This window comes from Uloborus diversus, chromosome 2 (genome assembly GCF_026930045.1).
Source record: "Uloborus diversus isolate 005 chromosome 2, Udiv.v.3.1, whole genome shotgun sequence".
NCBI classification, from domain to species: domain Eukaryota; kingdom Metazoa; phylum Arthropoda; class Arachnida; order Araneae; family Uloboridae; genus Uloborus; species Uloborus diversus.
The window spans coordinates 169863053-169885276 of NC_072732.1; the positions used below are offsets into that span (position 1 = coordinate 169863053).

General features: G+C 34.6%; 1 protein-coding gene across 1 annotated transcript in view; it reads left to right on the plus strand.

The window, feature by feature from the left end:
• LOC129216140 (ankyrin repeat domain-containing protein SOWAHB-like) overlaps positions 1-22224 on the plus strand; it is a 257028-nt gene that overhangs the window by 115953 nt on the left and 118851 nt on the right. The window contains exon 9 of the mRNA XM_054850297.1: positions 11008-11093. Within this exon, the coding sequence (XP_054706272.1) occupies positions 11008-11093 (86 nt within the window). The remainder of the gene's footprint in view (positions 1-11007; positions 11094-22224) is intronic.

The following is a 22224-nucleotide window of genomic DNA, read 5'->3' on the forward strand; positions in this document are numbered from 1 at the left end:
GGAGGGGGAGAAACTTTTTATACCTTTTTTTTCGTGCTATAATTTACCCGCCATCTATAAGGGAACATATGGCCTGGTCATGGGGCGAAAATTGGAAACTCGAAATTCAATAACCAGAGTTATGTGAGCTCCTAAAATGAGTGTTCGGAGCACAAATGGCTGGAATGGACTCGTTAAGGTACACGGGTTGAGTTGTTTTCTTTATCGTATGTTGACCAGCGCTGCGCCTCCCCCAAATAACCCGCTGGTGCTTTTGACTTTAAAATCTCTACGGTCGTTTCGGATTGACCCGCCTACCAGTCTCGACAGTAATAAGAATGGATCGCATTTTGAAAAACAAATTCTCTCTTAGCGACCCGTGAACTTCCCGTCACCCTTTTCTCCTAAAATACAACAAAAATTCAAGGAAACAGTGCGGTATTGTGTAGATAAAGGTTGGCAAAACGTGCCGATCCTAATTTTCCAAACCCTATTTGGTGGTTGTTGCCAATCCCAAAACGGGAAGTTCTTTTCTTGCATCGATAATAATAAGCAGAATGTAAAGAGTCAACCACAAAAAAAAAAAAAAAAAAAAAAAAAAAAAAAAGAAAGAAAGAAAGAAAAAGAAAAAAAAAATCAAATAATATATTCAATTGTTAAATGATCAACAACTGTTCAAAGTTCATGTCCGGTGTACCAGAGACCAGTCTGAAGGGGTTGCCCCTTAGTTAAGATTTCCTCCGATTTTTCTGTAAGCTTTCTATTGAATTGGTAGCACATTCAAAACTCCACTTACTGCGTACAAAAACTTCTCAATTTCTTCTTTGAAAAACATTTTCTAAAAGAGATTTTTTGCTATTTAATTATCTATTTTTGTTTCAAACTCATTGACCATCAATGTAAATGAGACGTTTAATTTCGCAGCATAGTTGGCGCAGTACATAGCGTATTAAGGCTTTTACCCCATTAAATTCAATTGAGCCAACCCCGCTGTGTGAGTCTTAAAATTGAAATACTGAAATAAATTATTTTAGTGAAAAAATATCTGCGTTTCTTGCTGTTCTAGGGGCAAACCACATTGTATAATTGAAAAAAAAAAAAAAAAACCTTCCTTGCCCCCCCCCCCCAAAAAAGCTGCTAACTATAGTACACAAGACAAGAGGGGAGGGGGGACTCTAACAACATGACATTTAACCTTAAAAAGTATTGAAGATTCTAATGTAAGAGAAATAATTTTAATGTTTGATTCTTTCTTCGTTTCCTCCTAGCCCCTATGTACCCTTCAAACTGTGAGAAGTTTTCACCGCAAGTGTAGTCATTCGGTAAAAAAGTGCAATTTTCAGGAAGCCTCTCCTGCTCTTTTTCACGTATAACTACTAATAAAGCAACTAGAAATGGAGAATAGACCATCCTACTGCTTTTTTATGAAAGTGTGAAATTTGCTACTTCGCAACATTGCGCAATGTTCTTCAAAATTATGTCTTAAAATTTTATTTTACTTTTTATTTTTCAATTTTTAATCGTAATTTTTGTATCAGCTTATTTAGTGTGAATTCTCATACTCAGTAAATATGAAAATCAGTATGTGTAAAAATATGAAAGTATAACTAACTTCGTTGCTTTAAATGGAATGTGTACTGAAACAAAGTTCGAACTTTATTTTAGCGAAAAAATATCTGCGTATTTTACTATTCTAGGTGCAAACCGTATTGTAGAACTTTAAAAAAAAAAAAAAAAAAAAAAACCCCGAACAACTTACTACATTATACAAATCTAAAGAAGAGGGGGGGGGGGCTCTCTAACTATGCCATCGTACAACTTGGAAAAGTGTTAAAGAATATAAGTAAGAGCAAGAATTTTAAAATTTTGGATTTTCTTCCTTCCCCCCTCCCCCCCACCATTGCAACCTATAAACATTGAGAAGTTTTCACTGCAAGTGTAGTCTTTTGGTAAAAAAGTTCAATTTACAGGAATCCTTTTCTGCTCTTTTTCTCGTATAAGTACTAGAGCAAATAATTCAGTGAAAATGTGTGTGTTTATATTTCGATTTTTAATCGTAATTTTTTTTATCAGCTTACTTATTATGAATTTTCATACACGATAAAAATGAAAACGAGTGTAAATTTTTATCTTTACTAATAATAAAGCTGAAAGTCTGTGTCTGGATCTCTGTTACGCTCATAGCGCCTAGACCGTTCTGCCCATTTTCATGAAATTTGGCACTAAATTAGTTCGTAGCATAGGGGTGAACACTTCGAAGCGATTTTTCGAAAATACGATTTTGTTCTTTTTCTATTCCAATTTTAAGAACATTTTTTCCAGCAAATTGTCATAACGTAGACGAACAAATTACCATGACGTGGTCTTGCAAATTACCATAACGTAGTCGAGCAAACTATATGCGACCATGGGTGAGCAAATGAGCACAGCAAATCGGCGAGAAATTCATCATCCATTATTTGTAAATATGCAGGCGGACCGAATGACCTTTTAATTTTTCTACTACGGGCGAAGCTGTGCGGGTACCGCTAGTGAGTAAAAATACGAAAATAGAATCAACTTGTTGCTGTAAATGGAACGTGTTCATTAAAAAAAAAATCATTATTAAGAACTATTACGTTAAAGAAATAAAAAAATAGAAGAAATGTGTACCTTTGACCTTTTCCTCGAAATACGTGTCTGCAGTTTCTATTTCAAATATTCATTTTAAAATCATTTTTATAAGTTTTATTAAAGTACGCAAAGTAATGTTTTATCTACACAAGGACCTGTTATGTACATGTACCGACAGCCCGATTAGGACATCCAAAGACTGCAGTTTCATCGTTGTTATATCTTATTAGTCAATGAACTTATCAGTCTATTACAGACTGATGGGTCCATAACAAGTATAGACCTGCAGTCTCTAGATGTCATAACCGGGCTGTGAGGTATACACTGTAAAAAAAATCCGGAAACGTTTCTGAGTATATCGTGCAGCTGCGGTTCATGAAATTTTCAAAAACGTTTCTGAGTATTTCGGAATTCTCTTTCTGTAATGTCCAGAAACGTGTCTGAGTATTTCGGAATCCTCTTTCTGTAATTTCCAGAAATGTTTCTGAGTATTTCGGAATTCTCTTTCTGTAATGTCCAGAAACGTGTCTGAGTATTTCGGAATCCTCTTTCTGTAATTTCCAGAAATGTTTCTGAGTATTTTGGAATACTCTTTCTGTAATTTTCAGAAACGTTTCTGAGTATTTTGGAATACTCTTTCTATAATTTTCAGAAACGTTTCTGAGTATTTCGGAATCCTCTTTCCGTAATTTCCAGAAATGTTTCTGAGTATTCTGTGCAGCTGTGGTTCATGAAAGTTTCGAAAACGTTTCCGAGTATTTCGGAATTCTCCAAACAATTTTCAAAAACGTTTCCGAGAATTTCGGAATGCTTTTTCCGTGATTTTTTTTCTAAAATATCATTCTTTACTGTACTATTGCATACTATATCAGTTTCAATTCTTTCATATATAAGAGCAATGAAACAAGCAATTTTAGAATCATTCGTGGATTTTTTTTTCTGAATTTCTAATGACAAATAGCATGGTTAACAGCATAACATATGCGCAGTTATAAATTTTTGAAAATTTATGAAATAATATAGTAGTTTCATTCTTAATCACAAAATCGTCAGCGGAGGGGAGGGGGGTACTTTCTCAAAAGAGGGATTGTTTGTTAAACAATCTTAAACTTCAGTTTTTCTCTCAATATTTTCAAGACAAAATTATCAACATATTGTATTTTTAATGCAGAACTTTAAAACATATGTTGTATCAAACTAGATAGCTTTTATTTTCGAATAAAATTTGACAGAACTTACCTACCCTCTTCGCGTTCCGGAATTCGTTCACCTCAAGTCAATTTCTCTGGCGAACAAAGTGTACCGAAAAGTACTAACAGAGAAATTGGTGAATTTAAATATGACACCAAGCCTTCCTGCTGGAACCATTCGGGTTGATTCTTCTGTTCTTGCCCTTTTCCAGTTCATCACAAATATAAATACTTAATCAAAATAGGTTACTGATTTTATTTTTACAGTGTGCGCAAAATGCATTATATATTTTATTTATTAAAACATTGAACTCTATTACATGATTATTCCATTTCATATATATGAGAATTCCCCCCCCCCCCATAAGAGTGATGGTGCACCCATAAAATGCTGTAAAGGCACCCCCCTTAAAAAAAGCAACCCCTTGAAAATGTCAATTGCACAGTCTGCGTGGTGAACGCCCCTCGTCTTCTCCCCACATGAACATTGTATATTAATAACATAGTATTTAAAAAATGATCACTTTTAAAACAATGACATGAAATAATATTACTTTTTATTTCGGTATAAATGCAGCTGTTCCATTTTTGCCACTGACTCATTCCTCCTGACTGTCCTACATTAAACTAGAATATCCACGAAGGAAATATTATTTACCGAACAACTAATGTCAAGGAATTTTTCATTGTCAACCACATTTAACAAAATGAATAAGCACGTGAATTAATTGCATAACTATTTTGCTTACTAATAGATAACTGGGTCATTTTCTAATGGTATAAATATTTTTTAAATGAATGAATAAATTATAATAAAAAAAGGTGAATAATATTGGCACATTTTTTGTGAAGCATATTACAATACTAGAAAACATTTGCATAACCATATTTTTAATGAATTAATCAATTGATTTTTTTTTCTTTTTGAACCAAAATGTATGTACATCCAAGTATTTCGAAATAACTTTTCTGTGATTGCTTCTCAAATATAAATCTTATTTCTTTTGCGTAATTAATCAGTTTCAGTTGGTTACAACAAATAATTCACCGCGCACATAGGTATGTAAGATAACTTTAAATTAATTCGATAAACCAAAAAACAGTTACAATTGGAGCCTCATCAAATGCAAATCAACAAAAATATAAATGTGTATAACAACATGTTTTAAAATATTCATTAATACTTACAAGTTAACATGAGCGGAAGAAAATCTAAGTACCTATATTACAACTGAATAAGTAATCCAAAAGGTTTCGTTTCATTAAGTATAAACACGGGTGTTGAAACTATTCACGCTTGAACACACAATATATATCTAATTATAGTCGCACTGGAAAGCAAATGGTTGTTAACTAACTTAATAGCTGCGTACATCGTCTAAAAAATCAAGGGCAGTCCAAAATGCAAAGGCGTAAAATTAGTTTCGACACATTTTACTACTCTCTAGACATGAAATAACAAGCAATCCAATGCTAAAGAGTTGCTGACTGCAGCAACCATAGGTAAGAAAAAATTAAGTTCTCGTTATTTCCGACTCATTGGCGCCCGTGTTGGAAGGATGAAATATGTTTCGAAGCGTTGCGTCATCACTTCCGCGTCTAGATTTCTTGAAATAACAAAAAGCTTTCTGAATAATGAGGAGTTCGCTATTGGATGAAGGATTCCTACTATTTCGGAAACGTTTCCGATATATCTAGAAACGTTTCCGAAATTTGTTACAGTGTATGTATGGTTTTACTTTAGCCCTGGATTAAGGCTTGTAGCTTGCAGCTTACTACCTAAAGCTTTTGCCTTCCTATTATGAGTTGAATCGAATCATGCTTGTGCTTGTGAACTCTCGCTGAATTGGTGTACTAAAGTCATTTTAGCTACCAGTTTGAAGGTAATCTCGGCTTCAGTGAGAGGACAACTACCTCCAGCTCTTTTATAACTATTCAGGATTGAGGAGGTCATAAGAAAATTGAAACTGCTCTCTCTGGATGTCTTACGGGCTGTCGGTGTATGCTTGTAGTTCAACCTTAGTCCTGGTTTAAGGGCACTAACTTATACAGTTTAAAGACCGATGTAGTCTAAATAAATCTTGTAAATGTAGCAGTTTTTGGAATGCCCAGTTTTTAGTCATTTTTAATTTTGTACCTCAGAGCCAAACTAGCGTAAGTCACATTATCGCTACTTTGCAGGAGAGCGAAATATTTTGTCCGGTGCATACAAGGGATGGGGCTCGCTCTCTTATTATGTTGGTAAATAATTATAAAGATGTTTTTAAAAGTAGAATTGCGGCGTTGTGACACGATGTGGAATAAGATTCTACATATAAACCAGTAATAACCTGAAAGCTACCATTTTTGGTCTTACATTAGTCCGGCTCTGAAGTACAGATTTATCACTCCCAATTTATTTGCATGAAAATGAATGCTGTATTTGTCACTTAAGATTATCTTTCCCTTCCAACATTCTTTCATACAAACCAAAAACTTTATAGCCTTTTTTTTTAACTTCATATATTAACACTTACGTACTCAATTTACTGTCCTATCATTTTCATTGATTACCTTCCGTCGAATTTGCGCTCCCTCTTACCAAGACACCGAAAACATATGCAACAGAAGCAATTCGTCTTCGGTTTCAATCTTCTGGTTTTCATCCTCATTACACGGTCTTCTTTGATGGCCGCGCTATATAGCGTGACTCCGTGTCCCTATATCCAGCCAACATTTAAATGAAGAACTCATCACATGCGTGTACGACTATCTGCCATTGACCTGCTTACACTGTAAATTTTCTGTTCTGCCATCCGATCTCATAGTCGCAGTGCCGCGGGTCATAACATTCGATACCCGCTCTCAGAAGAAGGCGTTTGTATAAATAAGATGTCAAATTCGATCCTCTCTGACAGCTTCATGCTCATGATCTTTTTGCCTCGTCAAAGACGGCCTTTTGTAAATCAAAGTAATATTTTTTAGCGGTTTTTTTTCTGCCAAACTTATCTGAACAGTAGCTGCCAGCAAGTCTTGCCGAGATTATGTAGTCCCTTGGCTACTTGATATTGTATTTTAAATGATAAACGAAGGAATTCGGGATAAATAACCGGCTTTTGAGTGGCTGTTGCATGCTGTTTCTCTGTCTTATGTCTTTTTTACTATTAATAAACTCTCTGTATGCATTTTGGTCTAATGTAAGCATAATGTTAGATATTATACTTACTGTTTCTGATTTTATTGAACTTTCTGTTCTCTCAAGCTATGGTTGCACTTTGCAATTCTTATATGAACCCCAGTTCATTTTATTGATTATTTTTAGTCCATTTTTTTCTCTCCAGTCTCTATACTCTTTGTTTGTTGTCTGTGATGTATTTACTTCAAGTTTATAATTTTCTTTGTACTTTGTAAGTATAATGTAAGTTTTACTGTGTTATTAATGCAGTTAAACTTACATTATGGATCTTCTTTAAATGATTTCACTCTTTGTGGCTGCGGGGCTCCTGAAATTGTGACAGTTTGTAAAAAAGGGGAAGGAGGAGGTGACAAGAAGTGTGACATCACACTTTTTGTTTGAAATAAAAGCATTTTTTTGTAACAATATGTTTATGTAGTATAACGTGATTTGTGACAAGGTGAGGAAAAGAGGTGAGATAAAGTGAGACAATTTGTGACAAAACTGGGAAGTTGGGCTTAAATATGTTGAAAAAAAGTGTGACATTTATAGACAGCCACTTATTGCATTAATGTAACGAACTTCACCAAATTCCCATTTTATAATGATGGAGGAATTGGTTTTTATATGACTCAAATATCTTTTTCATGAATACTATCGGTCCATTACGACCACCCCCTAATGGATTTTCATTCTGAATGACCACCCCTTACTTACCTTAACGACCGGCTGATTCCGATTGCGAAGATTCGCGACGAGTGTTTGCTCCTCGAGTGTCATCGAAATTCTTCCTGGCTGCGAAAAAAGTTTGGAGTACGACTGCCATTAATGGTCGCCGTCGCCAGCAGGGGTGAGTGTATAAAAACAACCCTCGTCTGGGTCAATCCAGTGGTCATAAAAACGGTTTTAACTGCTACGTTTAAAACCTCTTCTGAATGCCGTCGAGTATTTATCTTGAAGGGAGTCAGACCTTCCTCCTTGGAAACTTGAGATGGAGTCACTCGTATTAAAATGCTCCCTTCCGTCGTTTCAGAACCAGGAATTACCAGCAATTTTACCCCAATCTATTTCGTTTATTTGCTTTTGCGATTGCTGGAGTAGCTTTCAGCAATCGCTGCGAGTTTGTTGTACTTGTTTTTCTTTTACGGTTTGTTTTCAAATGTCATTTTAAATGAGGGTAGCACTTCCCCAAGTTTATTATCAATTAGTGTCTTTCTATGAGTTATAGACGTAACACAAGAACGTTTGGCGCCGGACCTGAATAACGTGCGTCAACAAGTGTTTCAGGCAGTGAAACAAGTACTTATTTTAATATTTATTATTTAGTTTGCGGAATTCAATTATTTTAGGCATTAACTTTATAGGGAAGGTTTTATTGTTTTGCATTAGGAATTAAGTTAGTTTTTGAAAGAATTTATGTCCTTACCTTTGCTTAGTTATCATTCCTGGTATTTAACGCTTTGTAATTGACGCATGTGATAATACTTGTTCGTGAAAGTCAACCTAGTTTGGCTGGCTACTTTCACTGTAAATGCTTAAAACCAGCTGAAGTAGACGTCAAACGTACTGTGATAATAATATATATATATATATATATATATATATATATATATATTTTTGATAGCTTTCAAAGAATATTTTTAATGCTTTGATGACATACTAGCATTTTACTAACTTAACAGCAGCATAAAGCTTATGCTGCTCTTTATTCTCCAAACTTGTTTTTCATTTGTTGCTCTATTTGAGATAGCTTTTTGTACTCTGTTCAATGAAAATAGGTGTCAGTAGAAAAGTTCAAAGTCTTTTCTTTCGGTTGCAATATGTTGTGGCAACACAGGAATTCTGCTTTCTGGGTCCCGGACATAATTTTTCTATACATTTTTGGGTCCCCATGCAAGAAAATATGTAGGGCCCCTCCCTACTAGTCAGTAGTGTCTATTTGTAAAGCAAATAAGCCTTAGTGCTAGTTTTTTTTTTTTTTTTCTATTTTTCTTCAATTTCTAGGGCTGTTAGCCCCTTTAAGAACGCGGGCCCCTCGCACAGCGGGTACGCAGATCTGGGTCTGATAATGAGTGATGAATAAAGTTACATGTTTCTGGTGCAAGGGATTAAGAGATAATAAGGCATTTTAATTTTGCCTCTATGAACTGGGAGAGTCGAATTTGTTGCTTTTTGTGCTATAAGAAAGGCTTCAAAAGGAAAGTTAGTGGAACTTCTGATTAATAAAAAGTATGAAATATTTTAAAAGTAATTGAAAATGGAGAGAGCCAGAGAAAATTAGCTGGCACATATGGAATTTCTAAAACTACAATGTCTAATATAGTTAAAAACAAAGGAAAAATAACAAAAGTATTTGAATAGTGTTTTTAATTATTGTTTCACTTTCAATAATGTTAAACAATGAAAGTGGGGTTGAACAGAAAGAGTACCCAATGGTGAATTCCTCAAAACAAATGAATACATGGTGCAAGAAATGGCAAAAATAATAGAAGAAAAAACATTACCGCCCTTTATAAGTTGACCTCCTGTCTAAGTTGACCGCCAAAGTACTGCACCGCGAGTGGTCAACTTACACAGGTTTCACTGTACTATGTAGGCACCATAATAAAAATCAGGTTGTACTCATAATATTAATTTCTTTCTGCCGATATAAGTCTGGGTTAAAAATACGTACTTCTAAAAGCTTGTTTATTCGTTACTTAAATAACAGAGAACAATCTGCAGCTTTTTCAACTCTGAATACTTCTTTTATCATAAACTTGTAGTCTTCAAAATATGGCTTATTTAAAAGTCAGTTAAAATTTCCCCACTGAACGGCTATTTTCCATCTGGTTTGCACTAAATGTTTTTAGGCATTCCTATGCAGAATCCGAAACAGCATTCAGAAAGGGCCTATCACATAAGTAAGACATTCCAAGAATATTGTTTAAAAGAATACATTTTTCCAGCTCCCCCCCCCCCCGGCCTCACGTTGCCAAGTAATGACGAATTGAAACCTGACAGCGTCCTAATTCTACGCTTAGGATCTGCGTAGCCTTAACAATGCTACCAGGTTAGGGTTGCCCCAACTATTTGCAAATTATAATATTTCTTTCAATGTATCAAACAACTTCATACCAATGATAACCAGATGGCAGTACAACATTGAGTTTTAGAAGAAAAATGAGCAGAAGAGTATCAAGCGTTGATCATTTTATTGTGAGTATTATAAAAATTAAGACCAACGTTCATTCTTTAGAAGTATAAGAAGGGGCATTTGTATTAAACACTAGCTGCTTCCCCAGGCTCTACTCGGTCTACCGCGAAAATAAAAGTTATGTCAAGTGACGCGTATTCAACAATCATACTTCAAGTAGAAAAAAAAATACTGTTAAATTTCCCGTCAAAATAATCATTTTCAAAGAAAGAAAACGGCAAATCAAAAATTCCCGAATAAATTAAACGAAACCCTTTATAAATACAGCTGAAGTCCTTTATTATCTTCTGCTGGCAGTACAAAAAAAGAAAAAAGGAGGAAGATAAATCGCCAAATAGTAATCCAAAGGAAAAATATTTATTTAGTCACAGTCGAGAAAAAAAAAATGGCAACCTTCTGAATGGTTTTATGATTTGCTAATTTAAAATGAGATTGCGAAACAATTTTCCGATATGAAATTCTGTTTCATTGGGCTTAAAAATGCTTTTAAAATTTTTTCCCGATGATTTTATAGCCTTGTGTTCTTTTTTTTTGAAGTTCGAAGGAATTTATTTTCAGGGGTATTTTTCGTAGGCTTTCGAATGGCGTTAAATCTGAACTGATCGAACGGAAAATAATTTCGGGTAAAAAGGGCCATTTAATGCCATTTTCGGGTCTTAAAATTAAAATTCGAACGGTTCAGTTCTTTTTTAGCGTTCGAAAACCCCCTACATTCCTTCTCGGGTGCCCAAGTACCTCCCTGCCAAGTTTAGTCCAGATTCGAAGTAAATTGTGGATTTGTATAGAACGCACACACACATATAAATATATCCTTTGTTTTATTTATATAGATAAACCATATCATAGATCTTTTTTCTCTTTCTTTTTACAGACAGCTTTGCACTGGGCTGCAAAACATGGGAATTTGGACGTTATTAAACTCATCGCCGGAACCCATGGTGTAGACTCTAATTCAAAAACCGTATGTAAAAAATTTTAAGTCTTATATTTTACATGCTTAGTATTTAAATTATCTGCTTTGAATTACTGAATAACAAAGTATTTCTTGGTAATGAGTAAAAGTATTGTGTAAACTTTCGTTGGAATTATGTGCTATCTAAAAAAGATCATTATTTACACTAACGTACCACTTGTTACTTAAAATTCGAGTAATGATACTAGTGCAAAGGAAGCATTTAGCCTGGTAAAAATGGTAGAAACTGTTAAAAATGTTATTTTCGAATTGTTACATTTTTTATTATTGTTAAAAATAGTAGTAGTAATATTATTATTGTTACTTATTATAGGCTCTATTGAGTGCTTAAAATTAGTTACCAACACTTTCACTTTAGTATCAAATTCTGCTTTCCATTTCAGTTGTTAAATGCTGCTATATTAACAATTGAAAAGATGTTGCAATCATCTGTGACTGAAACTGTCGTGTTGAAGAATTACACTTGGATTCGAACTTTCTTTCCGAAACTTTTGATAGATTTTTACATTAGCAAAAAGCCTCGTATTTCTTGTCTAAATTCTTCGGATGCTTTTGTTTATTTTCTGTTAATTTTATTGTCAGTTACTGACCTTTTTAAATATAAAGAAATTTAATTGAGAGCTCTGATTAGTGCTGTTAATTATTTAAATAGAATAGCAGTGTGTGTTCCAAATTTTGTTCTTGATTTTCGACTAATTTTTTCTTTTTCAAAATATTTAACTTCTCCACAGTACGTAGGGTAGAAAAATATTTTTTATTATGTAATTATCCTTTTAGTTTTCATGTGACGTTCAGCGCTATAGTCGGCTTATCATAAATGCTTTCAATTCTATTATGATGCTTACAGTTATTTAGATTTTATCCTACTTTCCTGCTATCCAAGCAACCACCACCGGGGTCTCAAGAACTTCATGACAAATTTCTCCTCGGAGGAAAAACATCCGCCGTCTTCCATTGCGTCGATTTCTGTAAACGTCCGAAAATTATTGTGGAAATATCACCTCGAATGCAATAAATCTCTCTTCGGGCTCCTTTCTTAGCCCCCTATCATCCAACATCCGCTCTTTCAAAACGGCCGACGTTTTAATTAAAATAACTCCAGTGGGAAGAGAAAATCGGTTCTTTATATCCAATTCGCATTATGCTTCTTCCAAAAGAGCCCCCTTTCATTCTTAACCCTTTTAGTGCCGATCCGTGACAAAAGTATTGCTTCCTCATAATGAATTACAAGATGGAGGCCTCTTTTCTATTATTGTTATTCCTCCGCCGTCTGTCACACTCTTTCGCTTTCTTGTTATTCCCCTCGTGCGTTATTATATTCCAAGCTGCCGTTTTGAGACCTTGTGTATATTAAAAGGCGGTATCCGCCCCCCTTTTCTATCCATTCTACGATAAACAAACTTATTAAAGGCTTGTTCCTCGGCGATTTTTAACTCGGCTCTGTGTCTGCCGCCGGCGCTTTTGTGCGCTGTGTCATCATCGGCCTTTTGTTTCGAATGACTTGCTGTGTCTTCGATCGTTCCTTCTCCTCCCCCCCCTCCCCCTTCTTCGGGCTTTTATTTGGGCAAAGGGAGATCGTAGTTTAAAAATATTTACGATGATTGATCTGGATTCTTTATGGGATTTTTAGTCAGTTTATAATGTCAGAAAAATGTCAGTTAATGAAGTAGCAAAGGGGTTCTCAAACTTTTCTGATTCACGGCTCCCCTTAAAGAATTTTCTCACGACCTCTAACCCCGGTTTTACGTTTCTCAAAGGACTGGGGTGAAAAACGTAACATACGAGAAAAACGTAAAATTCGGGAAATAAATATCAGCATAACCGATGATGGGACCCGATGAAAAAACCGTTAAATGCGGGAAAACGTAGATTCGGGGGACGTAAAATCGGGGTTTTACTGTATAGATTACCGAGAAAGACCCGAATAGGAGATTGTTGTCTTTTACTGGTGATTCATGGAGAATATTCGGTCCAGAGCCAAAAAGGCGCCGAGCTCTACCGATTAAAAATGCTCCAAATGAAGGGAAAAAATACTCTAACCAAAAAAATAATTCTTCACAATATCTAATGGCAGCGGTGAAATTATACGGCTCATTAAAATAATTAATCCGTCTCGCTGAGAATCTAAAAGGTAAAATTATTGACTTGTTGTGTCTAAACATGCTATTGAAAAGCTCAGTCTTTTACATTGAAAACAAGTGATTTTAATGCATACATTAGCATTTTCTTTCTTAATGTGGAGCTGCGAATGCTATTTCGGATTGTCTATAGTACTTACACAAGGTTGAGCATACGAGGCGCAAGAAATTTGCTATTCCCCACTTTGGTTCTTGCGGTGAATATCTTGTATTATAACTTATATAATTAGGGTCTTTTTGTGATTTTTAATTCGTGGTAATCCCGCTGCTTCGTGTTATAATACATAAAAAAGTACAGTAAGCCCATTTGCATATTATTTAAATGTGCGTAGTATTTATTCATTGTAGACAATAATTTAGGTTAACTTTTTAGTTCCGAAAAGCGACGACTTGAACATAATTCGACCCCCCCCCCCTTTATTTATTTATTTATTTATTTATTTTTTTGACTATTTGCACATTAAATTTAAAAAACGCTTTGGATAGACTATGAATTATTCTCGCCTTTTGTAACGGTTCCGTATTTTAGAATTTATTTCACCGGAAATGATTTTACTTTCAGATTTTAAGGGATAATATCCTACTTCAATTTAGAAATCTGTTCAGCATTCTGTTGTCGTGTTTTAACAACCACAAAACATTAAACAATTATTTATCAATTGGAGATTAGAGAGATATTTAGAGCGTCGTTAACTTTGATATTGAAAATATTTTCTTTTTCCAAAAACGCATTAGCATATCAAAGGCGGTGTTCGTCAAACCGGGTCAGCCCGAAAAATTCCGCCCAGTTTTTTTCGGGCAGGCATACTTGAAACAACCCACTATTTCGGTTAAAGTGGGGCTTTCACAATTTTCTATATTTTGAAATTTTCTTCAGAAAAAAACTAAATAATGATCAATACGAAGCGCAGAAATAGACATCTTTGCTTTCTGGACAGTATACCAAATATTAGAAATTTCAGCTGCATAATAACCGTTTCCCATTTTTTAAAAAGTACTTATTAGAGTAAAAAAATAATTATTTCAATCGAATTCACAAGGTTTTTTTTTTTGGTAAAATGCTTTTATGAACTGACACTGGCCACTTTTTTTTAACAGCAGCTCAATCCAAGAGAAAAAGTCAGATTTCAAAAATTAATTTCGATCGCCCCTCCCTTACATCCGCCCTTACTCGAAATAACATCGAGGAATGATGTAAAAACGTACACTGTGTTTCACTGTTAAAAATTTACAGATTGTTTTCAGATTGTTAACTAAATGCCAAACTTCACTTTTTTCCACATAACATTTGTCTATAAAACCTCACTCCAGGTGTTAACTATATTTTGCTCGAACGTTACTGCATAAAGGCGCTCAAAAGACATTTGCACAACGACGCCGATCAGACTTGGCGCGGGCCTGTTCGGTCTTGCGCTGGAGTCTTCGGTATGGGAATGTTGATATTCACTGGTCAATGTCGACATTTACCGGATTTCAGACTTTTACAGTAACATATTATATTCATACCGTGCACACTTCACGGCACCCTTCGCCTCTCCCTGCGGCACCCAATTTGAAACTTCTGGAGTAGCCCATAGCTTACTCTGAGATTGTTTTGATTCCGCTGATAAAATAATTCGAATTTTCTAATTTAATGATGAAACACTTGTGAAAATGTTCAGAGACTATTAAGGCGCTATGAACCTTTAGATCGAATAGTTTACGAAAAAATATAAGAATGTCGTGAGAGTTACCAAAATACATTGTGCAGTAATGCCTAACGGTGCTCGTTAACGATCATTTCACAGCGATTTTTAGATGGTGGAAAACATTTTGTTTCTCGCCTAACTGTTCGTATTCAATGCATTGTGCATTCACCTATACATCTTTAAGACCCCTTTCAAAATTTGAACTGTCTCTGGATTAATTTTCATTGCGGTACTTTATTCGATCTAAAAGCCTGTAAGTGCCATAAGCGCTACGTAAAAAAAGGTTTGTGTCTGGATGTGTTGGCAGAACATCGAAACGTTATGTTTTACGAATTTTCTAGTACAAAACGTTGGGAAATGGTGTTGCCACTAATTCTTTGGCTGCTGGATTGGCAATTACTTCATGGTAAAATCAATTCTGCGTGATAAATGATTTGATGGTCTGAAGATAAGTATGGTAGAACAGCGGAGTGATCGAAATTGCATCTTAATGGACAGCACTGGTCAGCAACTGGGTGTTCCGATTTAGATTTCGATTAGTTGTTTTTCCCTTGCAGTGCTGTGTGTGCATTCATCTTCGTCGACTGCACGCAAGGTATGTATTCAAACTCTTTTGTTTCGTATGAATAAAAAGCAAAATTTTGGTTTGGAGTATAGAAAAAAATAAATATAGGAAAAACCTAATGCAAACAAATCAACAAACGTACTAGTTATCAAAGTCAGTGCTGTTTGTGCATTTATCTTCGAATGCACATGGTATATGTTCAAGCTCTTTTGTATGAATAAAAAGCGAAGCTCAGGTTTGTCGTTGAGAAAACTAAAATATTTGGAAAATCCAATGTAAAGAAATCAAAAAACGTACTAGTCATCAAAGTCATTGTTTAAAGTACCATTATAGAAGTAAATAACATGAGTTCATGTAACTATAAAGTGCATTCGTACTAACTACGATAAAAAGATGTTCCCCCACCAGCTATTTTACCTTGATGTTTTTTTTATCAGTTGAAGTACCTCGAAGTCAGACAAAATGTAGGTCTTGAATAGCACGATTGAACAATCTGAATTGCAATTTTCATTTAATGAATGGAATTAACAATGAATGGAATTAACTCCATCAGCTGTGCATCTTACCTCGACGTTTTTTCAATCAGTTGAAGTACCTAGAAGTCAAACAGAATGTAGGTCTCGAATAACAAGGTTGAACAATCTGAACTGCAATTTTAATTTAATGAATGAAATTAACAACTTATGTGATTTTATGCGGCATGATTTTCATGAGGTTTGCGTAGTCCCATGAAGGGACTTCGCATATGTTTTGGATTCCTGGTTAATATTCACCAAGTCACAGTATATTAATTCCCTTTTTTTTACTGTAAATATAAATGACGTTTATGTTCATTTGAAATGGGACTGATAAATTTTGTAAAATTTTCTCTAAATTTAAGTAATATTAAGGGAGAAAAAAGACATACCACATTTCCTCTTGTACATTCGAAATTAGCTATCATAATGTTTTTTTTTTTAAATCATTTTCCCAGTATAGCCTGTCGCGAGGTCCAATTGGCCGCGAACATGAGAACTTATGAGGAACACTTGAATAGAAAATAAAATACTTTTATTTACAAATTAAAAACATAGATGTCGTACATCCTGCCAGCAGCAGGCATGCAAGTGGGAGACAGAATCTAGCAAATGAGCGACTCGCTTTATAAATAAATGTTTTTGCTGTTGCCACGCACTTGACGGCTATACTTTCCAGTGTAAGGTAAAATTACATGCAAATTCAACTGAATAGGCAAAAATAATAAGTCCTCCACAATCCTATTAAGTTTCATGCTCCATAAAAACCAATAGAACTAACCAACCAAACAAACGAAGCGTTTTACCGTTAGTTAGATGGACCTTTAATACTAATTTATGCTCAATTAAATACACAAAAAAAAAAAAAAAAATAAATAAAAATAAAAAAGAGCTATCTTTTTCAATATTATATGTATGTCTCCTTCAATTTTTTTCATTTGCTGTTCAATAATTTCGAAATTCTACAACAGAAATGGAACTCAAACCTTCCTTTTCTTACCATTCTGGTACGTGTATCAATATATCTTGTCTTAGCCGATGACTAATTTTAACAAATCAAAGAACAAAGAATAATTTTAGAAAGTATAAAATACAAGCACTTGTATTTATGTTTTGAAGATTCAGCATGTACTCATACGCTTATATTAATTGTTTGGCAGACTTTATTTTCTCAAGAGGAATTTTAATCAAATTTATGATTTTGAGGATTGGGATGTTTTTTTTTTCTGTGGAATTTTTGAAAAATATTCTTTTCGCCAATAGTTTCATCAAATCACAGTTAGCTTTGTCGAATTTACGATTTTATCGCATTTTTCGCAGTAGCGAGATAGACCATACCATGAAAAAGCCTTTTTTTTCTGATGAATTAAATACACACAAAAACATTCCTTGGTATCCTACTTCAATTTTTCTCAGTTCCAAAATTTTGAAATTCAACAACACACCATCTTTTTCTTACCATTCTGGTTCGTGTGTCTATATTTCTTGGCGCGTTCCACATTTCTCATTTCTTGTGTTACAACACAATCTGACATAAGATGTATAGAGCGCAATAAAGACTCGAAAGGTACACAGATAGTTGTATGTCTCGGTGTTCCGAAAAAAGAAAAAAAACGGAACATGATACCGAGCGTTGAGAATCAATCAATAACAATGTTAGTACAAGATAGTTGCGATTCTTTTGTTCCTCTTCGGTCAGGTAACCTGCATGACGGGCTTTAAAATCCATTTCGTTCTTTTATAGCCTGCTAAATCAAGTTATATGGTTGTATTGTTTATCATTAAGAGGATGGACCTAACTAAATGAAATTGTTTCAGACAATGGTAATTCATGTCAGAGCAGTGTATTCGGGAAGAAAGACAAATCGAACAGTCAGCATGATAAAAAGTACTCAGTTTCGAAACAAATTGATGTCGTTAAGAGAAGCAACTATTATTCTATTTCTACAAAACAGTTTTCCCCCTTGCACTTTATTGGAAACAGTAGGTATTTGAAATAAGAATTAAGTTTTAATGTGTTCGATTTTTGTTCAGTTAGGAACGTATTGGTATTTACGTTGTTTGCGGAAAATTCAATCTTATATAATTCCTGATCAAACAGATGAACTCGCTTCTGAAATAATTTATTAGAGAAGCATTTTGGCATGTAGTAAAATAATTTTTTGTTTGAATTACTTTTACACTTAGCGGACGAAGCTCTGTTTTCTCAGCTAGCGGACATTCTTTTAGGAGAATTAAGTAGACATGTATGCATATCTTTAAAGTGTTATATTTTTATTTAGTCAACTCCATCTTCTATATACATGTATATAGCAGAAAGTCGTGTTAGTTACACTATTTATAACTCACGAACGGCTGGACCGATTTGGCTGAAAATTGGTGGAGAGGTAGCTTAGAACCAGGAGACGGACATATGATACTTTTTATCCCGTTCGGTCGCTTTCCCGAAATATTTGTAATAGCAAATTAAATGTTTAATTAATTGTTTAGTTCTGTAAATTCTTAATAGATGGCGGGGTAAGTTTAGTTCTGTGAATTCCTAATAGATGGCGGGGTAAGTTAACTCGAGAGGGCGCTGGCCGACAGTGTCAATAGCTACCCTATTGTGCAACTGTTGTAGTCAGCAAACTGATTTTTGAATGCGTTTTTCCCCCCGATATTCAGGTACATAATTTGATTTTGTAGGATTTTTCTATTCTGTTTTGTTTTCCTTATTTCTACAACGTTTGTTTTTGCTCTTATGTTTGAAGATAGTTACTTATCTTAGTAAATAATTTCATTTGTCGAGAGGGCGATGACCGACAGTGTCGATAGCTACCCTATTGTGCAACTGTTGTGGTCAGCAAACTGATTTTTGAATGCGGTTTTTTTTCGATATTCAAGTACATAATTTGATTTTGTAGGATTTTTCTATTCTGTTTTGTTTCCCTTATTTCTACAACGTTTGTTTTTGCTCTTATAGTTGAAGATAGTTACTTATCTAAGTAAATAATTTCATTTGTCATATTATTCAATTGTGATTGTTCTTTATAATGTTTTTATTATAGTATTGTTTATTTGGCGAAACATTTTAAATTGCAAAAAAAAAAAAAAAAAAAATACTTCACTCGCTAAAGGGCAGAGTTACGGTAGCGTGGTTGCTTGGCGCGTTAAGTGATGAACTATACAGTTGAACAATTATTTTGAGTTTTAAAGCTAATGTTAATCTTTTTATGTGTTTTCGCGAATAGTTTTAAATTCCAAAGAGACTCTATAGCCCGGTCAATTTAGACATAAAAATAGTGATCAAATAACAAAAATTCCGGGAAAGCTAAATTTTTGTAGGGACCTTGGCCTTACTATTACAAATAAGGTGCCAAAAGTCCCCATCGATCCCATGTGCGCTAAAAAAGTTATTCGGGGTCAAAGGTCAAAATTTTAGGTTTTTTGGATTTTTCTCAAAAACGGTAAGTTTTATCGAAAAGTACCGCAGACCAAAGTTATAGATCTCAAAATTCTCCATAAAAATGGTCCTTATGATTTTTTTCTCCAAGACCAAACCTTCCCAGATATTGCGTACTCTCAAAAGACAGCCAGTCATTTACAGAATCCCCTCTACTTGCATGGCCTTGAATAACATCTGGCTATTCTAGTCCGTGTGGCGTCGTTCACATACCCAGGGGTGCCCAACCCACTAAGGGCATGGGCGCACCCCTCAATATCGCGGAGCCCCCCCCCCCCTTAAAAGCAAGAGCCCCTTTCCAAAAACTGAGAAAAATACCCCTCAAAACAATCCCCTTTTAAATGTTTTTTGAGATCTCAAACTGTAACCACATTTCATACAATAAAACATAGTTTGACTGGCGAGTCGCATTATTATCTTGGCTTCTGACAATGTTTGGCCTTAGTGATACATTGTGAGTAAGATTTCTGGATTCTAATCTGACTCTAAGTATTCCATCTCTCTTGGTTAGACAACAAACTGTGTTTGACGCTTCTTTGTCTAATTTTACGCATCGTCTCACTGCTTTAGTATAACGTGAGGTATTAGAAATCATATAATTCAGTAGTTACGCCCTCAAGCACCATTTCTTTTAAAGTTTTATCTGATATTCCTTTTTCTAAGAAGATGATCCGAGTTTTCCCACTTCTGCTTATCAAAGAACTCAAGTTGAAATCTGAAATTGTAAATTTTTGCTGTACAATAGAATTTTTTTAACTTGCCATCGTACTATGTTTAGATCATCAGCTCTTGTTCTGCAAACTGGTTACTTTGAGAATCTAAAAAATATAACACTAGGCATTGCGGATGACCATCATCAGAGAACTTGTTTCAAGACGGATTACGACGATCAGTTCGAAGATGGACAATCAATATGTATAATTCCAGATTTCAATTTTGAAGCATAGAGACTGCTATGAGCTCATCGATAAGCAGAACTGGTAAAACTCCGCAGCTCCCTCTTTCAAAATGGGGACTTCCGATAAAACTTTGAAAGAAATTGCTTGGTGGCGTACCTACTGAGTAGTATGGTTTTCAAAACTTCACGTCCTACTAAAGCAGCGAGACGATAGGTAAAATAAGAAAAAGAAGTGTCAGGTACTCAAAACCTCACATGTCATACTAATGCAGTGAGACGATAGGTAAAATAAGAAAAATAAATGTCAGGGTACAGTTTGCTGCCTAACCAAAAGGGATGGATTTATTCGAGTCAGATTAGAATCTAGAAATATTAAGCCACAATACCACCAAGTCACAATTTCAATCAAGACTGAAAGTTATGAGAAGTAAAATAGTTCAACTCGCATGCCAAACTTATGTGTTATTGTAATCAATGTGGTTACAGTTTGAGGGCTCAAAACCCATTAAAATTTCTTTAGCAACGTCTTTTGTTTCAAAGGGTGACTGATGTGGGCTGTTGCAAGCCACATTATTTTAAAATTTTTATACTTAACTTATGTTTTCTCTCATAGGTAAATTTGACATTTTGCGCCAAAGTTATCTGCTAAGTGGAGAATTAAACATTTTTTTACTAGATAAGAAATGCTTTTATAACTTTTTTTTCGTATCTATGTAAGAATTAATTAATATGAAAACAAACTTTTACAAATCATAACTTCTAATATTCTCTATATTTTTCCTCTAAGTACGGAGCAACACGATGTTATTCAATTCTGACTATATTGGTCAAATTCATGACTCAACGCATGTGTGGAACTTTAAAATACAGTTTATTATTAAAATGATCTTATGCAATGTGTAATCTACACAAAAAGCCTACTCTTAAGAGCAATAACATCAAATTTCTCAAATTTTGATATTTGATGAAACTAATATAACTTTTTCCAGTTTTTATGCATTAATGGTCAACTTCGAGGCGCGAGCGACACTTCAAGATATTTTTTGCGGTCAAAATCCTTTTGTTGAACCAAATATCTCTATAAAAGGCAACTTTTCCGGGCTATTACTTAGCGTTTATCAGATTTTGATTTTTTTTTTTTTTAATCCACCCTAATGAGCATGGCCAGTACTTCAAAAGTAAGTCCACCTCGAACAAGAGCGGGATTAAGTGAATCTGAATCCAGCTTTTATTGTAAAAAACACTGCTTATTTTGTGGCGAGGAAGCAGATGAAGAGGCTGAGAAGAACAAAACGCAGAATTATCGCAGAAAAATTTATAAAGTTTCCACACTTACATTCAAAGAATCCCTTTTAAAATCAGCTAAAGATCGTTCTGAGGTGTGTCAAAAGCTGCTCTTGCACGTTTTAATTTTGAGTATGATTTAGTCGCTGCTTTATGAATTTTTCTTTCATTTTTCTGCGTTTTCTTCTTCTCAGCCTCCTCATCCGCTTTACAGCCACAAAATAAGCAGTGTTTTTAAAAACAAAAGTTGTATTCAAATTCACTTAATCGCGCTACAGTACGAGGAGGACTTACTTTTGAAGTAATAGCCTCTTTATCCTCACGTTGCTGCAGAAATTGAATTTTTCCGGGTGTATGATTTTCTGCAATTCACGCGAATTGTAACGGACTTTTGACTTCTTAAATAATCATCATTCTTATAACTTCTCCTGAGACTTGCATCGATTAAAGTTGGCAGTCCATAACTGCCCAGCACAAGAGTTTCACCTTCAGTCAAAAGTTTATTGCAAATAATGCGAAATTGTGACATTTTTCTTAAATATTGATCAGCCCAAACTACAGCAGACGCTTGTGATTAATACGTTTATTC